This window comes from Elgaria multicarinata, chromosome 1 (assembly GCF_023053635.1).
Source record: "Elgaria multicarinata webbii isolate HBS135686 ecotype San Diego chromosome 1, rElgMul1.1.pri, whole genome shotgun sequence".
NCBI classification, from domain to species: Eukaryota; Metazoa; Chordata; class Lepidosauria; order Squamata; family Anguidae; genus Elgaria; species Elgaria multicarinata.
Genome location: NC_086171.1, coordinates 110,582,435 through 110,600,169, shown reverse-complemented (window position 1 = coordinate 110,600,169; position 17,735 = coordinate 110,582,435). Strand labels below are relative to the sequence as shown.

The 17,735-nt window shown below is 43.0% G+C and overlaps 1 protein-coding gene across 2 annotated transcripts in view; it reads left to right on the top strand.

Annotated features, from left to right (window-relative positions):
- The window catches only part of BRINP3 (BMP/retinoic acid inducible neural specific 3), a 297,011-nt gene that overhangs the window by 203,922 nt on the left and 75,354 nt on the right, over positions 1-17,735 (top strand). For both annotated transcript variants that reach the window (XM_063134905.1, XM_063134914.1), the window contains exons 5-6: positions 131-236; positions 8,608-8,844. In XM_063134905.1, coding sequence (XP_062990975.1) covers positions 131-236; positions 8,608-8,844 — 343 coding nt within the window. The remainder of the gene's footprint in view (positions 1-130; positions 237-8,607; positions 8,845-17,735) is intronic.

The following is a 17,735-nucleotide window of genomic DNA, read 5'->3' as shown; positions in this document are numbered from 1 at the left end:
GGTAAAATGTCATGCCACTTGTATCTGTGATAATGAACTCTGCTACTGTGCCATACTGGGTGTTTTGTAAAGGAAACATAGCCTCTTCTGTATAATACAGCAAATGGTTTTCCATTCCTTTACTCACTAGGTAACAGAAACCCGGACTGGTCCTCTTGGCTGCAGTAACTATGACAACCTAGATTCTGTCAGTTCTGTTCTGGTACAGAGTCCGGAAAATAAGATTCAGTTGCAAGGTACGTGGGTGGAATTTTCTTAATTTCTTATAGGAAGATGTTTATAGGTCTATTTCTCATTTTCCTTAAAATCTGCTTCAGCAATACATGTTAAAGATCAGTGCTAATGTTATATTGCCCTAATCTTAAACAAGCAAGTAGAGAAGTTCACACTTTAGAGTCCTTCTAGATCTTAAGGTCCTCATGTGGATTAGCGTCACCATGGTTGCTTCTTAACCCCTAACCATATTTAAAACAGCTCACCATGCAAGTTGGGCCCACTGCACAAGAGATTCCTCTCTCACAGTGAGTCAGAGGTGCAGAACCCCAGGGGGCAAACCTGTCCCTCCTGTGTTCCCAAAATGGCCACACCTCCTTCTCCTGACCCCGCCCCCTTTCCCCTGACCAATAATTGTTTGTTGGGTTCCAGGCTTTCATTCAGGTTTTTCCCCATTCTGAAATGTTGAAATGCCTCGCCAAAGGCTGAGCTACTGAAAGCAAGAGCTTTAAACTAAACTATGTTGGTTTCCTTGGCCCCACCCCTTTTTCTTTTGGATCCTCCCACCGCTGGAATGTGGCCGCTAAGAACTTCTTCAAAATGGAGTTCAGCTTCAACACCCCTGGTTTAAGCTAAGAAAAATGATTCCCCTTCAAACTACGTTTGACCTACCTTTTCCTCCACCAGTTTTATCCACAACTTTATTTCCATCTTAAAGGCTGCAATTCTAAGCATCTTTACTAGTAAGTACGTCCCACTGAACTATGCAGAGCTTATTTTCTGAGGAAGAATCTTTAGATCAGGATATAACACTTTGGATGCAAGCCAAACCACACTTACCCAAGGGTTAGTCTTATTTGACACATTGGGATTTACTTCTGAGCATATATGATGCCCTTTAAGTCTTATGCAGTGCAAGACTTTACATGTCTCCTCAGAAAGAAAAGGAAAAGAACCTCTTGTGCAAGCACTTGAGTCATTGCTGACTCCTACAGGGATGCCTGCTTTCGCTGACGTTTTCTTGGCAGACTTTGTAGCGGGGTGGTTTGCCATTGCCTTCCCCGGCCATTATTACCTTTCCCCCAGCTAGCAGGGTACTTATTTTACCGACCTCGGAAGGATGGAAGGCTGAGTCAACTTGAGCCGGCTGTCTGAGAACACGCTTCTGCTGGGATCAAACTCAGGCCGTGGGGAGAGTTTCAGCTGCAGTAACTACCACTTACCACACTGCGCCACACCAGGCTCGTCTCCTCAGATGAACTTCCTAATTAGTGTGTTTTTGACTCCAGCCTAAGAAACAAGTATTTATTAAGGCCATGGCTAGACCAGGAGATATCCTGGTGATCGCCCTGGAAATCATCCCTGTGCATCCACATGATGCACAGGGCATCCCGGGAGCAGGGAAGGATGATCCCTCCCTTGCCCCGGGATATCGACCTACACTTCTGTTGCAGTTTTTCCCATGGTCCTGGGATGAACCCGAGACCGTGGGATGTGTGGCTGGGCATCGCGGATTGTCCCATCTCCTTGCGATTAACCGCGAGGACCTGGGCATGGAGTGCGGAGCTCCTTAGGAGCTCCTTGCCCACCGGGGGTGGGATGGGGGAGCGGGAGTGGATTTTTTTTAAAAAATAACACACCTTACATTTTTGTAGGAGCGGTCCTGAGCTCTTTCTCGATTTAAATTTTAAAAAAACCAAAATGCAGGGTGCAACGTCCTTTTCCTTCCTGGATGTTGTGCACCGCGTGTAGACTGAGGGGGTGATCTCGCAATCATAAAATTGCTAGATCACACAACTCCATCCCCCTCACCTAGCCATGGCCTAAGCCTGGGGGTCAAATCAGGCCTGCCTGGGTTCCCAGTCCACACCTCTGGTCTTTTCCCTGCCCTGCCTGGGATCCACCTCTTTTCTCCTGATCACTGATTGTCTGGAGGTTTCCTGGCTTTTGTGCATTTTTCCCACCTAAAAGGTTGAAATGTCTCTCCAAAGAGTTACTGGAAGTAAGAGCTTTAAACGAAAATAAGCATGGAGTTTTTGGTCATTTGGCTCCATGCCTTTATCCCTTCCGTTGTCCCATTTTGCCTTCACTACCCCCCATCAGTGGAATATGACTCCAGAGAATTTCTACAAAATTGGATTCGTCCCTTGGGTTGAAAGAGGTTCAGCACCCATGCTGTATAATCAAAGAGGGAAATGTGTGTGTGTTTGAAGGAACCAAGCACATTAAAATAGCAAATCGAAATGTGAGATGTAGATTCTGTTTACTTGCCTCCTGTTTTGAACACATGCTTGCTCTTCTGAAGAGTTTGGAGAGAAATTAAAGAATTTCCACAAGACTAGAAAATATTTCCTCAGATTGCCAATGAATTCCACAGAAAGCATGAGCTGAGGTCACTAAATTGTGAGGTTCCTTCTTAGGGGAATGGAGTGATGAGTTCCTAAAGAAGCCTAAAGATTTGGCACACATTTTTTTTTAGAGAAGGGGACTCACATATCCATTGGTCATGGATAGGATATTCCACATTGGTGTTCCTTTTTCTTCCTTCCTTCCTTCCTTCCTTCCTTCCTTCCTTCCTTCCTTCCTTTTTTTTTTTTTTTTTAAGACAACATGACTGAATACACAACATAAACATACCTAAGGATGGTAAAAGCAGTCTATTTTATGACAATTTTAGCCATTTTCTCTTGGACTCTTTCTGGAAAATATTTGATAATGTAACACTGTTGTCCATGAGTCCAAATGGAGAAAACCCTGGTGTTGAAGTCTTTGCAAGTTAAAAATATAGACTGCCTGAAAATAACATCCCCCTCCACCCCAGCTCTTGGGACAGGCAGTTAGAATTATCTTCCCACTGAATTGACGGATAAACTCAACATTCTCCCTCCACTTCGCACATAATAGGGCAACGGATATCACACTGTATGCCTGATATTTCGGGGCATATAACAGTTTGATAGATGATCCTGTCATTTTCATTGGGGCTCATATCTCCACTGTGCTTATGGAAATTATTTGCTGTTCGGAAGCTGCTCTCCCTGTGCTCGACATAATATTTGTCAGTAAAATGCTTAGGAAATTGGTTGTTACATCAATCACAGACCTGTTTTGATATACGTGGTTGGATTCTTAAAGTCAAAATCATAGCACACAGAGATGCCTTTTAAGAACCCTTTCATTGTCAACGCTGCCTTGATGAATAAAGGGCTCCACATAGCCTTGTGTTTTCTTTTCTTTTCTTTTCCAAATTACCTTTAAACATATATGTACTTCTCAAATGAAGTTTAGGAATTTTGACAAGAAAAAGAGAAGTTCAAAGAAAGTTGTTCGCAGCTGGGCTTGCATCACCTGTTGCCATGTGGCTTTCAACCATTTGAAATATTTTCATTATAGCTGCATGAATTATTTACTGTTATCACAGTGTCATTTCCCATGTCTTATGTACTCATTCCTTTTGTCATCCTCCTGACTTTGATTAAACCGCTATGCTAGATTTTAAAACACCACAAACACCTGCAACAGCTGTAAAAGTAGAGACAACAGTGGGATGAACATACAAACATGGATAATAATGACCCTACCGTCAACTCACTGGGGGGAAAGAAATAGATTACCTTTCTCCACTCTAAGGAAAACCTGCACAGCATTCCTTGGGAGCAAGTTGGAATCAATGGAAATGGTGCTGGATCAATTCCTCTTGTTCTGGGTCATTCCTGTGTCATTTGATACATTTATATAAACATGATTTCTCATCTACCTAGATTCTTTTAATTAGAAAATGACAGATATATGTTACTATTCAGCAGCAATTAATACTAGGACCTGATACTTTGTTGGTGGCAAACCTTATTGATAAAGTAGGGATTGCTGTGTGTGCATCCAGCAGACTTGTATAGCTATTTTTCAGTCCTAGTTGAAAATGAATTCCTCCCCCTTATCAGGAGAGCAATTGTGTTTCCTTACTGGGGGGGGGGATGTCTTTATTGCAGTTACTGTTCACTGTTGCTGCATATGGAAACTGCTACTTCATTCACTTGTATGGATCAGGAGAAAGGGACTGCAATAGGGAATGGGAAGTAGAACACACCTGTATCATACTCCAGTCCAGGAGTTGGCAATGTCAAGAAATTAATCCCCCCCCCCGGAAGCCATTGGGAGCTGCCCCCCTGCCCCCTGCCACCACGCTGCCAAATGTGCCACTGAAATCCGATGGTGAGGCAGTGTGGCAACCAAAATAGTCTGCTTTCTCTCTCCAAAAAGGTCAAATCTGCCCATTTTCCCTGACACATAGTTGTGCCACTGAATATCTGCAGCACACCATGGCTTGTTTTCTTGATAAGAAGGGAAAATGGATGTTTTGTTGTCTGTCTGTTTGATTTGTTGTCGTTGTTGCCATGCCAGTGAACTTCAGTGGCAAATTCATCAGCGGTGGCAGGAACTGCATAAAAGGTGTGTGGAGGAGGGGATTGTGGATGTTGCTCATAGGAACACAGGAAGCAACTTTATACAAAATCAGACCATTGATCCATCTAACCCAGTATTGCCAGCACTGACTGGCAGTAGCTTTCCTGGTTTTCAAGAAAGGGTATTTCCAGCCCTACCTGGTGATGTCAAAGTTTGAACCTGGGACCTTCTATATATGAAGCATATGTTCTGCCATTGAGCCATGGAAACTTTCAAAAGCCCACCCCTTTGCTAGATCATTATCCCTACAATCCAAGGGCAGGAGGGTGGGGATAATGGAGTTTTCAATAGTGTGTGCCAAGAATTTTGATTATTATATTTTCTGCATTTAATGTGGGGAGGGGAATTAAAACTCTGGCAAAAGATACTGGGAGAGGTGAGAATTTTGGAGACTCTTTTCCTTGGGGAAGGGGATAGGGTTTTGACATATCTTTTTAAGTATAGGCAGTTGTTGCAAGGTCTTCTTTCTATTTTTATTTTTTAAAAAACCACCCCAACACTTCCAGGAGCTCAGGAGTTTTTCCTGAATGCCTATTGAAGAGAGTGAGGTCACATGGTCTTTAATAAGCATTCAGGAAGAACTGCCAGGCTCCCCTAAGTGCTATGTCTGTGTGTTTAAAATAAATAAATAAATATAAAGAACTTCAACAACCAGCTGCACTTAAAAAAGGCATTTGGAAATCCTGTCCCCCTCCCCAAGGAGAAAATTCCTGAAATTCTCCCCCTCTCTGTAAAAAGAGTCAGAAAAATAATGCCTCTTTCACAAGGAGAGAAAAAGCTCCTGAAAATAGGGAGCAGGATTTGGCACAGCACTAGTTTTCAGGAAGAAGGGAGGGCAATGCCACTTCCATCCAGAACAGAAGATGAAAGGAGGTAAACCTCAGAAGATGTTGGAGGAAATAGTGTGATTTATTTATCACACACACGCACACACACACACAAACAAAACCACCACTCCAATTTTCTTCTGTTGGTTGCTGTTGCATTTTGAACATAACAATTCTTCATCACAAAGACAAATTCAGAAAATGTGTCAGAATATTAATGGTGTTGGGATTATATGCAAACATCTACATTCCATGGCAGGGTTGGATGAATCTGCCAGTTTCATTTTCTGCCACTTTCAGTGTTGTTGTTGTTTTAGTTTTAACATCCCAAGTTCTTTCCATCTTGTTTATGTTTGGATGTTATATGCTAAAAATGAGCCAATCACAATTCTGACCCTTCTGCTTCTGCCAAATTTGATAGACCTAGCTGTTCCGAACATAGAGGGTATGTTTTATCTGCCTGCCAAAGTAGTTGTTATAGATAAGAACCCTGTACAGGCAAAGATGTGAACATCCTAACTCAGGATTACAAAAATGGCTGAGTATGCAGACTTATCAGAGCCGAGCACTCAAAGTCCTTGTCCTAGGTGGGTGATTCTATCACTTTTGTATTCTCCCACATTTGATTTTTTTTTTAAACCATTTATGAAAAAAGTTTGAATTTTGGTATAAGTTCTTATTTTTTTTTTTAAAAAAAAAAGGTCCACAAGGTATAAATTGGGTGAATCCTGATGAGAAATGAACTGATTCCCCCCCCCCCCGCGCCATACATCCCTACTTAAAATCCAGGTACCTGGCCATAACTGGCATGAAAATGTGACTGTCATTCATTTTAGACACCTGCAGTCTATTAAAAGGGTCCTGATGTGATGAGCTAGCAAGATGGCACCTGCTAACATAGACTATACACTTGATTGGATTGATTTCCCTCCTGTTCAGTTTGCTGCCTTTCTGCAGTGAGTTTTCCTGCACTGCTGCTTCCGAAATATTTACCAACTGCTATGATAAAGACTGAAATTTTGCAGCAAGTGTCCCACACTGCAAGGAAGAGGCACTCTGGCTTACTTGGGCCAGATACCACAAAGCTAATTCTAACCTAACCTTCCAATTTTGGCAATCTCAGCAACAAGGAAGCACATTAGTGTATCTTCCATCTGATGAATGCCAATTACTTTGAGAGAGAGAGAGAGAGAGAGAGAGAGAGAGAGAGAGAGAGAGCATGGGTGCAGAAACAGGCCCACGGGCCAAATCCAGATCTCTGGCATTCCCCAGATGGCCGCACATCCTCCTGCTTGCCAACACCTCTTTCCTCCAGCCACCAAACATTTGGTAGTTTCCCTGCTTTCATCCAGCTTTTTCTCCATTCTAAAAGGTTGAAATGCCTCTCCCTATATTTATTTATTTATTTATTTTATTACATTTTTATACCGCCCAATAGCCGAAGCTCTCTGGGCAGTTCACAGATAGCTTAGATATTGGAAGTAAGAGCTTTAAGGTATTTGGGATATTTGGCCCTGCCCTCTTTGCCTGCCCCCTTTTGCATTTGGCCTGCCCCATTTGGCTCCAGCCCTCACCCCGGAATGCGACTCCTGAGAATTTCATCAAAATGGAATTCAGCCATTATTATTATTATTATTATTATTATTATTATTATTATTATTTATTATTACATTTATATACAACCCCATAGCCAAAGCTCTCTGGGGGATTTACAAAAGTTAAAACAGTGAACATTAAAAAGAAATATACAAAATTTAAAACCATAAAAAGCATAAAATACAAACAAAACATTAGGCTGAAAGAGGTTCAATACCCCTGATATGTAGATATGGAAATAACTTCTATGGGGGAAATAGATAATGCCTTCACTCACTTCGGTCTTTAACTTGGACTCCTTCACAAAGGCATCCCATAGCATGGGAACTGCTTCCCTGCACTGAGATCCAATACCTCTGAGGAGTAATTGTATGAATCAGACAAATCTGTGCATAGGACCAGTTATATGGGTCTTTCATACATTATCAGCACCCCTCTGGGAAGCAGGTATTATTATTATTATTATTATTATTATTATTATTATTATTATTATTATTATTACCAGTGCAGTGTACCAATTACAGTGTTGGACTGGGACTCAGAAGATCCACGTTCTAGTCCCCACTTGGACATGACCTGAGGGACTTGAGACAGTGACTCTCAACCTAACCTATCTCACAGGGTTGTAGTGAGGATAAAATGGAAAGGAAGATCATGTAAGCCACCTTAGGTTCCTTGCAAGTGGGGAAAGGGTAGGAAATAAATTGTTGTTGTTGTTGTTAAACACATATTCCCCAAGGGAGAAGCTCCCATCCTGTTTATGTCAGAAGGTGATCTTCATGTGACTTGATTAGGTGAAGTCATTCTGCAGTGGAAGCAAGCTAAATATGGGGGGAAAGAGGGGGACATGCACCAGATAATGAGGGTCTCTTTGTGTGGTTCTGTTTCATCTTGTAACAAGTGATGCTGTTAGCTAAAACATGATTGTTATGTCAGTAGTACAAACGTGGGAGAAGACTTCAAAGTTACTGTGACTCTCATTGCATTGTTGTTACCAATACAAGGTTAAGGCATCCCAGGATTCTCTGTCTTGTTAGAGAAGTTTTGTTTATTTTATGAAGCACCCCTTTGAAGAGGAGAAAATAAAAGCACAATGAATGTTAGATATATGGATAACAGTGAACAGGCCAACATTATTTCTGACTTACTAATAGATCTATTTATCATCATACTCCTCCTCCTCCTTAGTTGGAAAAAGAGCCATTTGCATTGTCGTGTGTGGCATGTCAAAATCACCTCCAAACAACCAACTGAAAATGTGCTAGTTCTTTTTATTTCAAACCCCCACCCCATCATTATGTCAAGAGCGATTAAAATTGGCATATGTAGGCAGACCATTTTTTAAATATGGGCTAATGCTTTCTGTGGACATATATGAAAGACTGTCTTATATACATATTTGTTATAGATAGAATTCTAACAATTGTTCTGAGGAAAGTGTCACAATTAGTAAGATAGATTCTTTCTTTCTTCCTTCCTTCCTTTCTTTCCTTCCTCCTCTATCAAGGTCTTCAGCTTATCCTACCTGAATACTTGCAAGAGCGCTTTGTGCAGGCAGCTCTGAGCTACATTGCCTGCAATTCAGAGGGGGAATTTATCTGCAAGGACAACGACTGTTGGTGTCACTGTGGTCCCAAATTCCCAGAATGCAATTGTCCATATATGGATATTCAAGCTATGGAAGAGAGCCTGCTTCGCATAAGCGAGACCTGGAATGCTTACAATAGCGAGTTTGAAGACTCAGGTGTGATATTTTACAATCATTAATTATGTTAACGAATGTCCAGTAATTTTATAATAATACTTATATTGGTCATCTCAGGAGCCACAATGACCTCTGCAAGCTCCCATTCACGTCAATGAAGTCTGCTCAGGAGTGATGCAATGGGGTGCACACATTGATGGCCATTCATGCATAGTGAGGCAGCAAACTCTGGTCAGGTTTGTATCAGTGTTTGACATGTTGGGCTGGTTTGCAGAATCTCCTCAACCCACCATGTCTTATTTAAGCCATGGTGGGTTGCAGTCATTTTCATTATTTAACCTGCAGTAGGCAGGCACCATGGCTTATCATGTCATTTGAAATTGGTGAGGCTGGGTTGTTGGCATGGTTAACAAACCACCCACAACCCTAAAACAGCCCATGGGTTCTGGGTGGTTTGCTAACTGTGCCAACACCCACCCTCAAATGGTTCAGTCAATACGATAAGCCATGGCAATGACCCACTGTGACGTGAATATTTAAAATGTCCCACAGCACACATAGCTTATTTAAGCCATGGTGGGCTGTGGTGATCGTGTGAACCAGGTCAATATCTTATATGTCAGCACATCCTGAATCCGTTTTTGGTGGACCCTGGAATATCCAGAGCATGGCCTTGATTTGAAATGGCTTTAGTCCATGCTGCTGCATTATCTGGGACCTTCCTGAGATCCTGGAAACTGCTGTTTTCTTTGACATTGCAATAGGGTGGGAGCTGGGAAATACAGTTTGTTAATTGGATTTCTTGAACAATGAGGAATGCTGACATTTCAAGAATTACTTCCATACTTCTCTTCGGTATTTTCTTTACCTGTAGTCTGGCCATGTGCTAGGGGAAATAAGTGGACCTAAGCAGATGTGGAATGTTGAGTTAGAAGAAGAAAGACAGGAAGATATGCAGAAGGTGTGGGAAGAAGAGAAATAAGGGGAAATACTTGGTAGGAAATTTGAAACCTGAGATGGTAGGAAGTGCAGAGTTTACAGATGAGGAAATCTGTAACCCAAAAGTGAGAGACAAAAGCATACTGTTTTGTGTCTTGTTGGGGTACCTTTGGTATGGGTGTTTAAATGTTATAAAATGCTCTATACTTAAGGCCAGTGTACAATGCACATAAACATGGAGACTGTACATATTGTGATGGATGTGGGAACAAGCCTCAAGTTCACAAACTTCCTGTGGGTGGACATTTTCACATTGTACTTGGGTTCTCTTGTGCAGGTAAAAGGCTCTGGAGCAACATCTACAACAGGAACTCCTCTGCTCCATTTCATATACTTTTATATTGAGAAACCCTGTTTCTTCACTTACAATATGGAACATTAATGCAAGTACTATATGGCTATTAACAATACATAAATCCAACCCCCCGCTCCATACATTGTCCTTTTGCGATGTTAGTAATTCAAGATCAAGGACGAAGCCAAATGGCAAAAGCTTAGCAATTTCTCTCTTAAGGCAGTTATGTTTTTTCACTGACATTTCTTTTGCTTCTGCCTTGATTTGTGGGTTTCTGCTGGTCAGGAACCATTGCTCACAAAGGAATGCAGAAAGTGGTGCTCCAGGGAGGCCAGGAAACCCCTGAGCTGATACAGAAGCAGGAGTAGGGAGGCAGAAAGATGTTTTGGCTTAGGCTGAATTAAATTTAGACTCTGTGACCAATATTTAAAGTGAGATTTTAAACAAATGATAGACAACAAAAGGATTTTGACAAGGCTCACAAAGTTTCTTAGGTGGTCCTGCACATCCCTAGGTTGTCAGCTGCCATTAGATGTTAGGTGTGGGACCAGCTTGGAGAAACCAGTTCCTACACAGAAAACAAGAGTGTGGCAGAGAGACTAATGGTGCAATCCTATGGATGTTTAGAAAAAAAAAGAAGTCCTACAACTCCCAGCATTCCCCAACTAGCCATGGTGGCTGGGGACTGCTGGGAGCTGTAGGACATTTTATGTCTAAACATGTAAAGGGTTCCATCTTAAATAGATGTAGAAGGCAGAGATGTGATAGAAGAAAGGAAGGCAAAGTCTTCTATTGAGCAACGAGAGGGAAGCTTCCATACAGGATCTGAGACTCTAAAGCAGAACCTCTGGGCTCTCCAGGCCTCCCCTCCCCACACAAGACTGATTTGTTTTGGTGGTTCTCCGGCTTTTGTGCAGCTCCCCTCCCTGCATTCTAAATGGTTGAAATGCCTCTCCTAAGGCTTATACTGGGAGTAAGAGTATTGAAGGAAGGCAACATTTTAGTTGTTATTATTAAACCATTGGAAGTCAGAAATCTATGATGCTCCACTGCAAATCATCCCGAGATCTACCAGTAGATCTCAATCTGTCTTCTGCCTTCCCTGTAGGGTGTGCTTCCTTCTCCAAGGCCCTCCCATGTTGTACTGGAACTTGACAATCTTGTCAACTCACCTTTTTCTTTCTTTTGTTTAAATCTGCATGAAAAGAGGGTGTCCCTTGTAACTTGAATTTAAAGATGTAGTAAGTCATGAGAGGCATCAAGAGGACCACTTGAAAGAAACAAGGGAAGATCCCAAACAGTAGGATTTGACTGCCACAAGTCATCATTGTTAGTCCTCACCCATCCCCTGCTGAATGAAGGTCTCTCCATCTGCTGTCTCCATTTTGCCCTTTCCAGACTCGCATCTTGAGGGGAGCAACCTTTAAATACCACGCTATCTTAACTGCACTAGGCTATGATGACCTTTCTGGTTCTGTGATATACCTCTAAGAGAACGTTGTCATGCTCTCGCTCCCCCACCCTCTTTTCCAGTGCTCACCAAGGATGCATAAAGGACTTGACAGGGGGCTGAAAGAGAGATTTGTGCCTTTAGATATACACCCAGACATGTTGCTCTTCATTGAATACTTGCCTATTACTCCCACATTACACGGAGTTGCTGTGTGTGTGTGTGTTGATCCTTGTTTTATTCTTTTGCTAAAGTATGAGAAAGGTCATATAGCATTTATTCTAGAGGAAAAAAGAAAAGCAGCTATCATTGCTTCCATTTTATTCCAGTAGTTTCAAAATTAGAGAAGCCGTCTGACTACGATATTTTTATTTTTGTATTGTCCTCTGCAATAAAACCTCTTCTGAATCCCTCTATTGATTTCTTATCCTGCTTGAGCCACTGAACTGCCTTGGCTCAGAGAGATGATCTTTCTCCGACGATGGCTAACCCTTTTATGAATGAAGCAAAAGCACAGCCAGGGACTAACTCTCGAAGCTCAGGGCTGTTCCATGTGGCCAAAACCATGTAGGGTGGTGGATCTATGCAGACTTTGCGCCTGGTGAAGTGATCGTGGCATTGCTTCACCCCACACTCCACCTTTGTGTGTATAAACCTGAAAGCATTTATTCTTAGGGCTTTGCAAGACCTGCCGGCTTACGCCGGCAGGGAGGTGGGGCCAAGGCACGCTAACGTTAGCGCGCCTCCCCCAGGCTTCCACATGCATGACGCGCAGGGACGTCGAGTCCCTGCGGCGTCCGCAATTTATTGATTTTTGTTAAAGGGGCCGGGTGCAGCCCGAAGACGGAGGACTGGTAAGTCCAGTTTTGGGGGGTTATTTTTACGGGGGGGGGGGAAGGATGGCAGGGTGGGTGGCATGGGGGCAGGGCGGGTGCGATCGCGCCGCGCGCCGCCCGAGCAAGCAGACGAGCGGCGCTTGCCCGGGCAATGCCTGGCATGGGGCGGCATTGCCTGGGCAAGCGCCGCTTGCCTGCTTGCTCGGGCGGCGCGCGGCGCGATCGCACCCGCCCTGCCCCCGTGCCACCCACCCTACCATCCTTCGCCCTCCCCTCTCTTCCCCCCCCGGGCCGATGGGCACAGCGTTCGTATGAGCGCTGTGCCAGGCAGGTCTGCGGCTTTTTGCGGCTACTCGTGAGTAAGCGAGTAGCCGCAAAAAGCCGCGGAAGTCCCTAGACGTTCCCCAGCTCCGGCCTGAGGCCGGAGCTGGGGAAAAGGCGCGCCATAAGCGAATTTGCTTATGGCGCATTGGAGGAGGCCTCAGCGCGGCCTGCCTCCAGATTCCCCTGTGCGTCATCTGGACACACAGCAGGGAAACTGGGTCGGAAGGCGCGCTAAGGCCTCACCTAGCAAGGCCCTTAGTGTGGCAATTTGGTGTTCTTAACCCTTATTCCTAACATAATGATATTGTGGCCTGAACTGGGCTTTAGTGAAAGGTTGGGAAACCTTTTTCATTGTTGTCGAGGGCCATATTACCTCAGTAGGGGGCCACAAGCTGGCAGGGGGTGGAGCCTGTGATGCCCACCCTCCACTGGGTTTACTTCTGGATCACTTTACTTCTTTATTGACTCCAAAGGACCCAGCTCAGGTGCACTCTGCAGGGCTAGAGATGCCAACTCTGTCCCTGTGGCGCGCCTCCTTCTGCTTAGGCCCCCACAGCAGCACAGATCAGCACCCTTGACCCAACCTTCTCCCTTCCGCTGCCACCATATGATTACCTGTACCCTTCCCCAGGTACTCCAATGTCCACACCAGGTTTAAATGAACGTTATTTATTTAACAAGATGATTATGCAGGTTCAAAGCTTATTGGTTTCTCTCAGTGACAAGCGTGTGGTTTCAGAGCACAAAGCGTAATGGTTTCATAGGTTACTTCACTTTAATGTTTCACAATAAATAACTTCAAGTACTCCTACCTACTCTACCCCTTTCTAAACTACACTATCCTCTTTCCCACACTCTAATCCACCAAAACAACAAACACACAGACCCTTCCTATCTCTATCCCAAAGCATTCCATTCCATCTCTCCTCAGAAGCAGCCTATATATTCTCCACAGTCCTCCGACTCCTCCACTTCTCACAGCCAATCCAGACGCTCTACACAAACATCCAATCGGCACTCTCCCTCCATTCAGCACTTATTCTCCTCTCTGTGGTGCATACTTACCAATCTGCAACAACCATACAGTGAGTACTTACTTAAAACTCTGCAAACCTTAATAAATTCTTATAATTTATACTTAATAACATAGTCATAAGCAGTAAAACATCACAGAGCCAAAGTCAGCAGTGGGTGGAGCCAAAGCCAAAAATGGTGGGGGCAGCATCTGTGTGTGTGTGTGTGTGCCCGCGTGCGCGCATGCGTGTCTGTGTCTCTCTGTTTCTACTATGACCCCCTCTCTGGGTTTGTCACCCCCTTTCCTTCTCTCTTTCCCTGTCCGGCACCGCCTTTCTCTCTCTCTCCCTTTCTAGCAACTCCATCCTCTCCCTCCCCATCCAGCACACTGCCGGGGGAAGAGGTGGATCATTAACAGATTGTTCTTTCCAGAGGTCTGCATGGATCACTTGTGGAGGTTTTCATTTCAAATCCATACACAATTTGATGAATTGGAGGAGGGGGGAACTGGAGGGATATATGTGCGTGTTGGAAACGCAAACCATGTCTTCAAACCGTGATCACTCATGCCCACATGCATGGCAAAAGCTGAAATGGACATCCACAACTGGAAAAAAAAAGTTGGGGGGAAAGTCAGATATACCATTTCAAAACCTTTTACCCTTCTCTTTCTAGCATACTTAAATCTCTTTCCCATTTCTTTGGAAAATGTAAATTATTCTCTTCCCACCTCACTGGACTGAAATTGGAGCTCTTTTTAAACTGTTTGCTCAGATCCATCTGCTCGCTTCTTATCATTATCTCCTACATACAGCCGTATCTTGTAGCCTTCGGATTTAGTTACTTCCTTTGCAAAATTAACAGCTGTTTGATCAAAAATCCATACAAAAGCTGTTCACCTTAAATTAGCATGCTTCATTAGTGTCTCAAGGGTCCCTGGAGAATTAAAACACTTAATTTTCTCCATGAGGGAGGGGTGAAATGCTCTGAGGAACAGCAGTGCTTACTTTAGCTGACTCATCCAAACACTCATTGAAAAAACAGCACTACCTGCTGTAGGAAAACTGAGATATTTAATGCCATTCCATAGAATGCACAGGTATCATATATTCTAATAACAATATCAGTTCCCAGAGTTTGTAGCCAGAACAGCAACAGCCACATGCAAAAGCGAGGTATTTGCAGTCTCGGTGGAATCCCAGGTTGGCAGAAGTACAAAAATATTGAGCCAGAAATACATTTCGATGGAATCGCTCCTCCAAAAAACCAGGCCAATGACAATGACTAAGCATATTGAGAACGGGGGTGGGAAAAACCAAGGTGGAACGAAGTGGATGTAGGTGGCGGGAATCCTGGACAGGCAGAATTCCACACTGCAACATTTTGTTGCAGATAAAATGTGTTTTATATGTGATTCAGTTCTGCAGGAAAATTGGGTATGGGTGTAGCTCAGTGCTAGAGCACCTGCTTTGCGTGCAGAAGTTCCCAGGTTCAATTCCCCACATCTCCAGGTAGGGCTAGGAAAAAATCTGGCCTGAAATTCTGGGAAGTTGGTGCTAACCAATGTCTTTTTTTCCTTTATTTTTACAAGAGTAAAACCATCATTTTAAATACTTGTAAAAATACAAACATTAGTACAAAAGGGAGGGACAACAAAAAATACCATTAAAAACTACAACTAGAAACCAAATATATATATTAAAATAAGTACCTTAAAAACCAAAATTCTCAAAACAGGCTAAAAGTGCAATCCTAGGTGTTTTGACAGCTATGGCTGACTGAGGCATGCTGGGAGTTGTAGGCCATTTTTCTATCGAAACATGCATAGAATTGCACCCTTTCAAAGACGGTGCCTATCTTTCATACACCATCAAGCAACTGCATGGAAAGGTTGTCTTTCTTGTATGGCTCCCAATATAAACTCCAGGTGGGACTTGAAGAATGCATCATAATGGGAAAAGGCAGGAGGAATTCTGAAAAACACCCACAATTTTAACAGTTTGTCATACAGGTTTCTAATTATTATTATTATTTAAGACCCCTGGAAGAAGTGCCTCTGAGTCATGAAACAACCCTAAACAGTATGATATTTTCAGGACAGAACTTGATTGGACTTGATGGCCTTTAGGCCCCTTCCAACTCTACTATTCTATGATTCTATGATACTGTGACAAACCTTACAAATTCAATAAGAGGCCTGGCAAAATAATGCCTCTGCCATTCACCTATAGGCCAACCAAGAGGGGGCCATGCAGGCTTGTCTAGGGAGGGAATTTCATAATCTTTCCATAACTATAGGATGGAAGAGGGGAAAATCATTGCAGATTGCTATTTTCTGGAGCAAGCCCTCTTTTTGTCACCATGTCTTGATTCTCTTCTTACTATGAAGGCTGAAGACATTTTTCATTGTGAACTTGCCTCTCATAACTATGATTAAAATACATCCTTTGAACTGAAATTGGCTTTCCACATGAATTATCTCCAAGTCTCTGTATTCAATGGATACAATGTATAATTCCTTAATAACTGATGGATATCCTACTGTTGAGCACAGGACCATTTTGCTTCCAGTGATTGATGGGTCATCGCTAGATTCATTCAGACACGAAGATGTTCACCTGAAACTGAGCACCAAACGTGCTAACGCTGATTTAATTCCACGTAATGCCCTACTGAATTTTGCCCTACTGCATCAATGTGTGCAGCTGGGGAATCTGTATTTCTATAGCCTTACCTTTTTGCTCCCGTTGCATTCTTTATTTTTTCACTTCTTTGCAGAGACTGAATTATTAACATTCTCTTGCTGAAAACTGCTTGACTAAGCTGATGGGATTTAAAGCAATAAAGAAAATTCACAAGGAAGTTCTACTAGGAAAGACAATTTGCTACAGCCATTGACTGAATATTATATCAAAGGATTTAGAGGTAGAAGACTTCTTGCAATCCTCCCCCTTTTCATGGCCCGCTTGGGTGTTATTAAACTTTTTCATTAAAACCGCCCTATTGCTCAGTGGAAGAAAATGGTTCTGATATTTCCAATCTCCCATTTCAGGATAGTGTTCCAAGACCAGGGTGGGGTGCAAAGAAATGTTATGGTGCATCCAGCAGCTATGAATTAATTTTTGTTGGCATGTCTAATTAGCTCTCCTTAAGTATTCTTTCAAACCTGCCAAAGATTGACATAAAACTTATTTGAGGGAGAGAGAGAGGTTGAGCATCTTCAGACGAGTGTTTTATTGCACGCTTGCAACTGGCCACTCATGGACCTTCAAGGTCGTTTTGACGACTCAGCAATCCTCTTGCACGTCTCCTGCTGCTTCTGTTATTTTTCATGCTACAAAATAAAACCCAACAAATCCATTCCTTCTTGATCAAAGTCTTTACATTTTTCCAGAAGGAGCTGCATAACATCCCTTCCTCCAAGAATTTCCTTTCCTCAAGGGTGTATTTCAAGGTTGCAGTTCCTCCACCCTCCAGGAGAAATGATATATGAGATGGCTGCTGGTTCAGTTTAACACTAACCTTTGACTACTGCCAAATTAACAGTAGCATTTCTCCATGCGGTCATGTACTCATGAATCCGATCACATGACAAAGTTTGGCAAAGCATTTTTAGAGGTTGTCCTTTTGTACATCTTCACATAGCACATAGTTAAACTATAGATTTTGCTACCACAAAATGTCACGATGACCATCAATTTGGATGGCTTCAAAAGGGCCTTAGACAAATTCATGAAGAAGAAAGCTAACAATTGCTACTAGTCCTCATCAGTATATGCTTTCTTTAGGATCAGAGGCAGTATACCCATTGCTGGGGAACATGAGAAGGAGGGTGTATTGCACTCATGTCCTATTTGTGGGTTTCACACAGGCAGCTGGTTGGCTAGTATGGAGACAATGCAGGACTATATAGGCCATTGGTCTGATTCAGCATAGCTCTTCTTAGGGATAGGTGAATTCACCACAGACCAGGTTGCATGCTGCTCATTGGACTCCCAGTGGCTGTGCAACT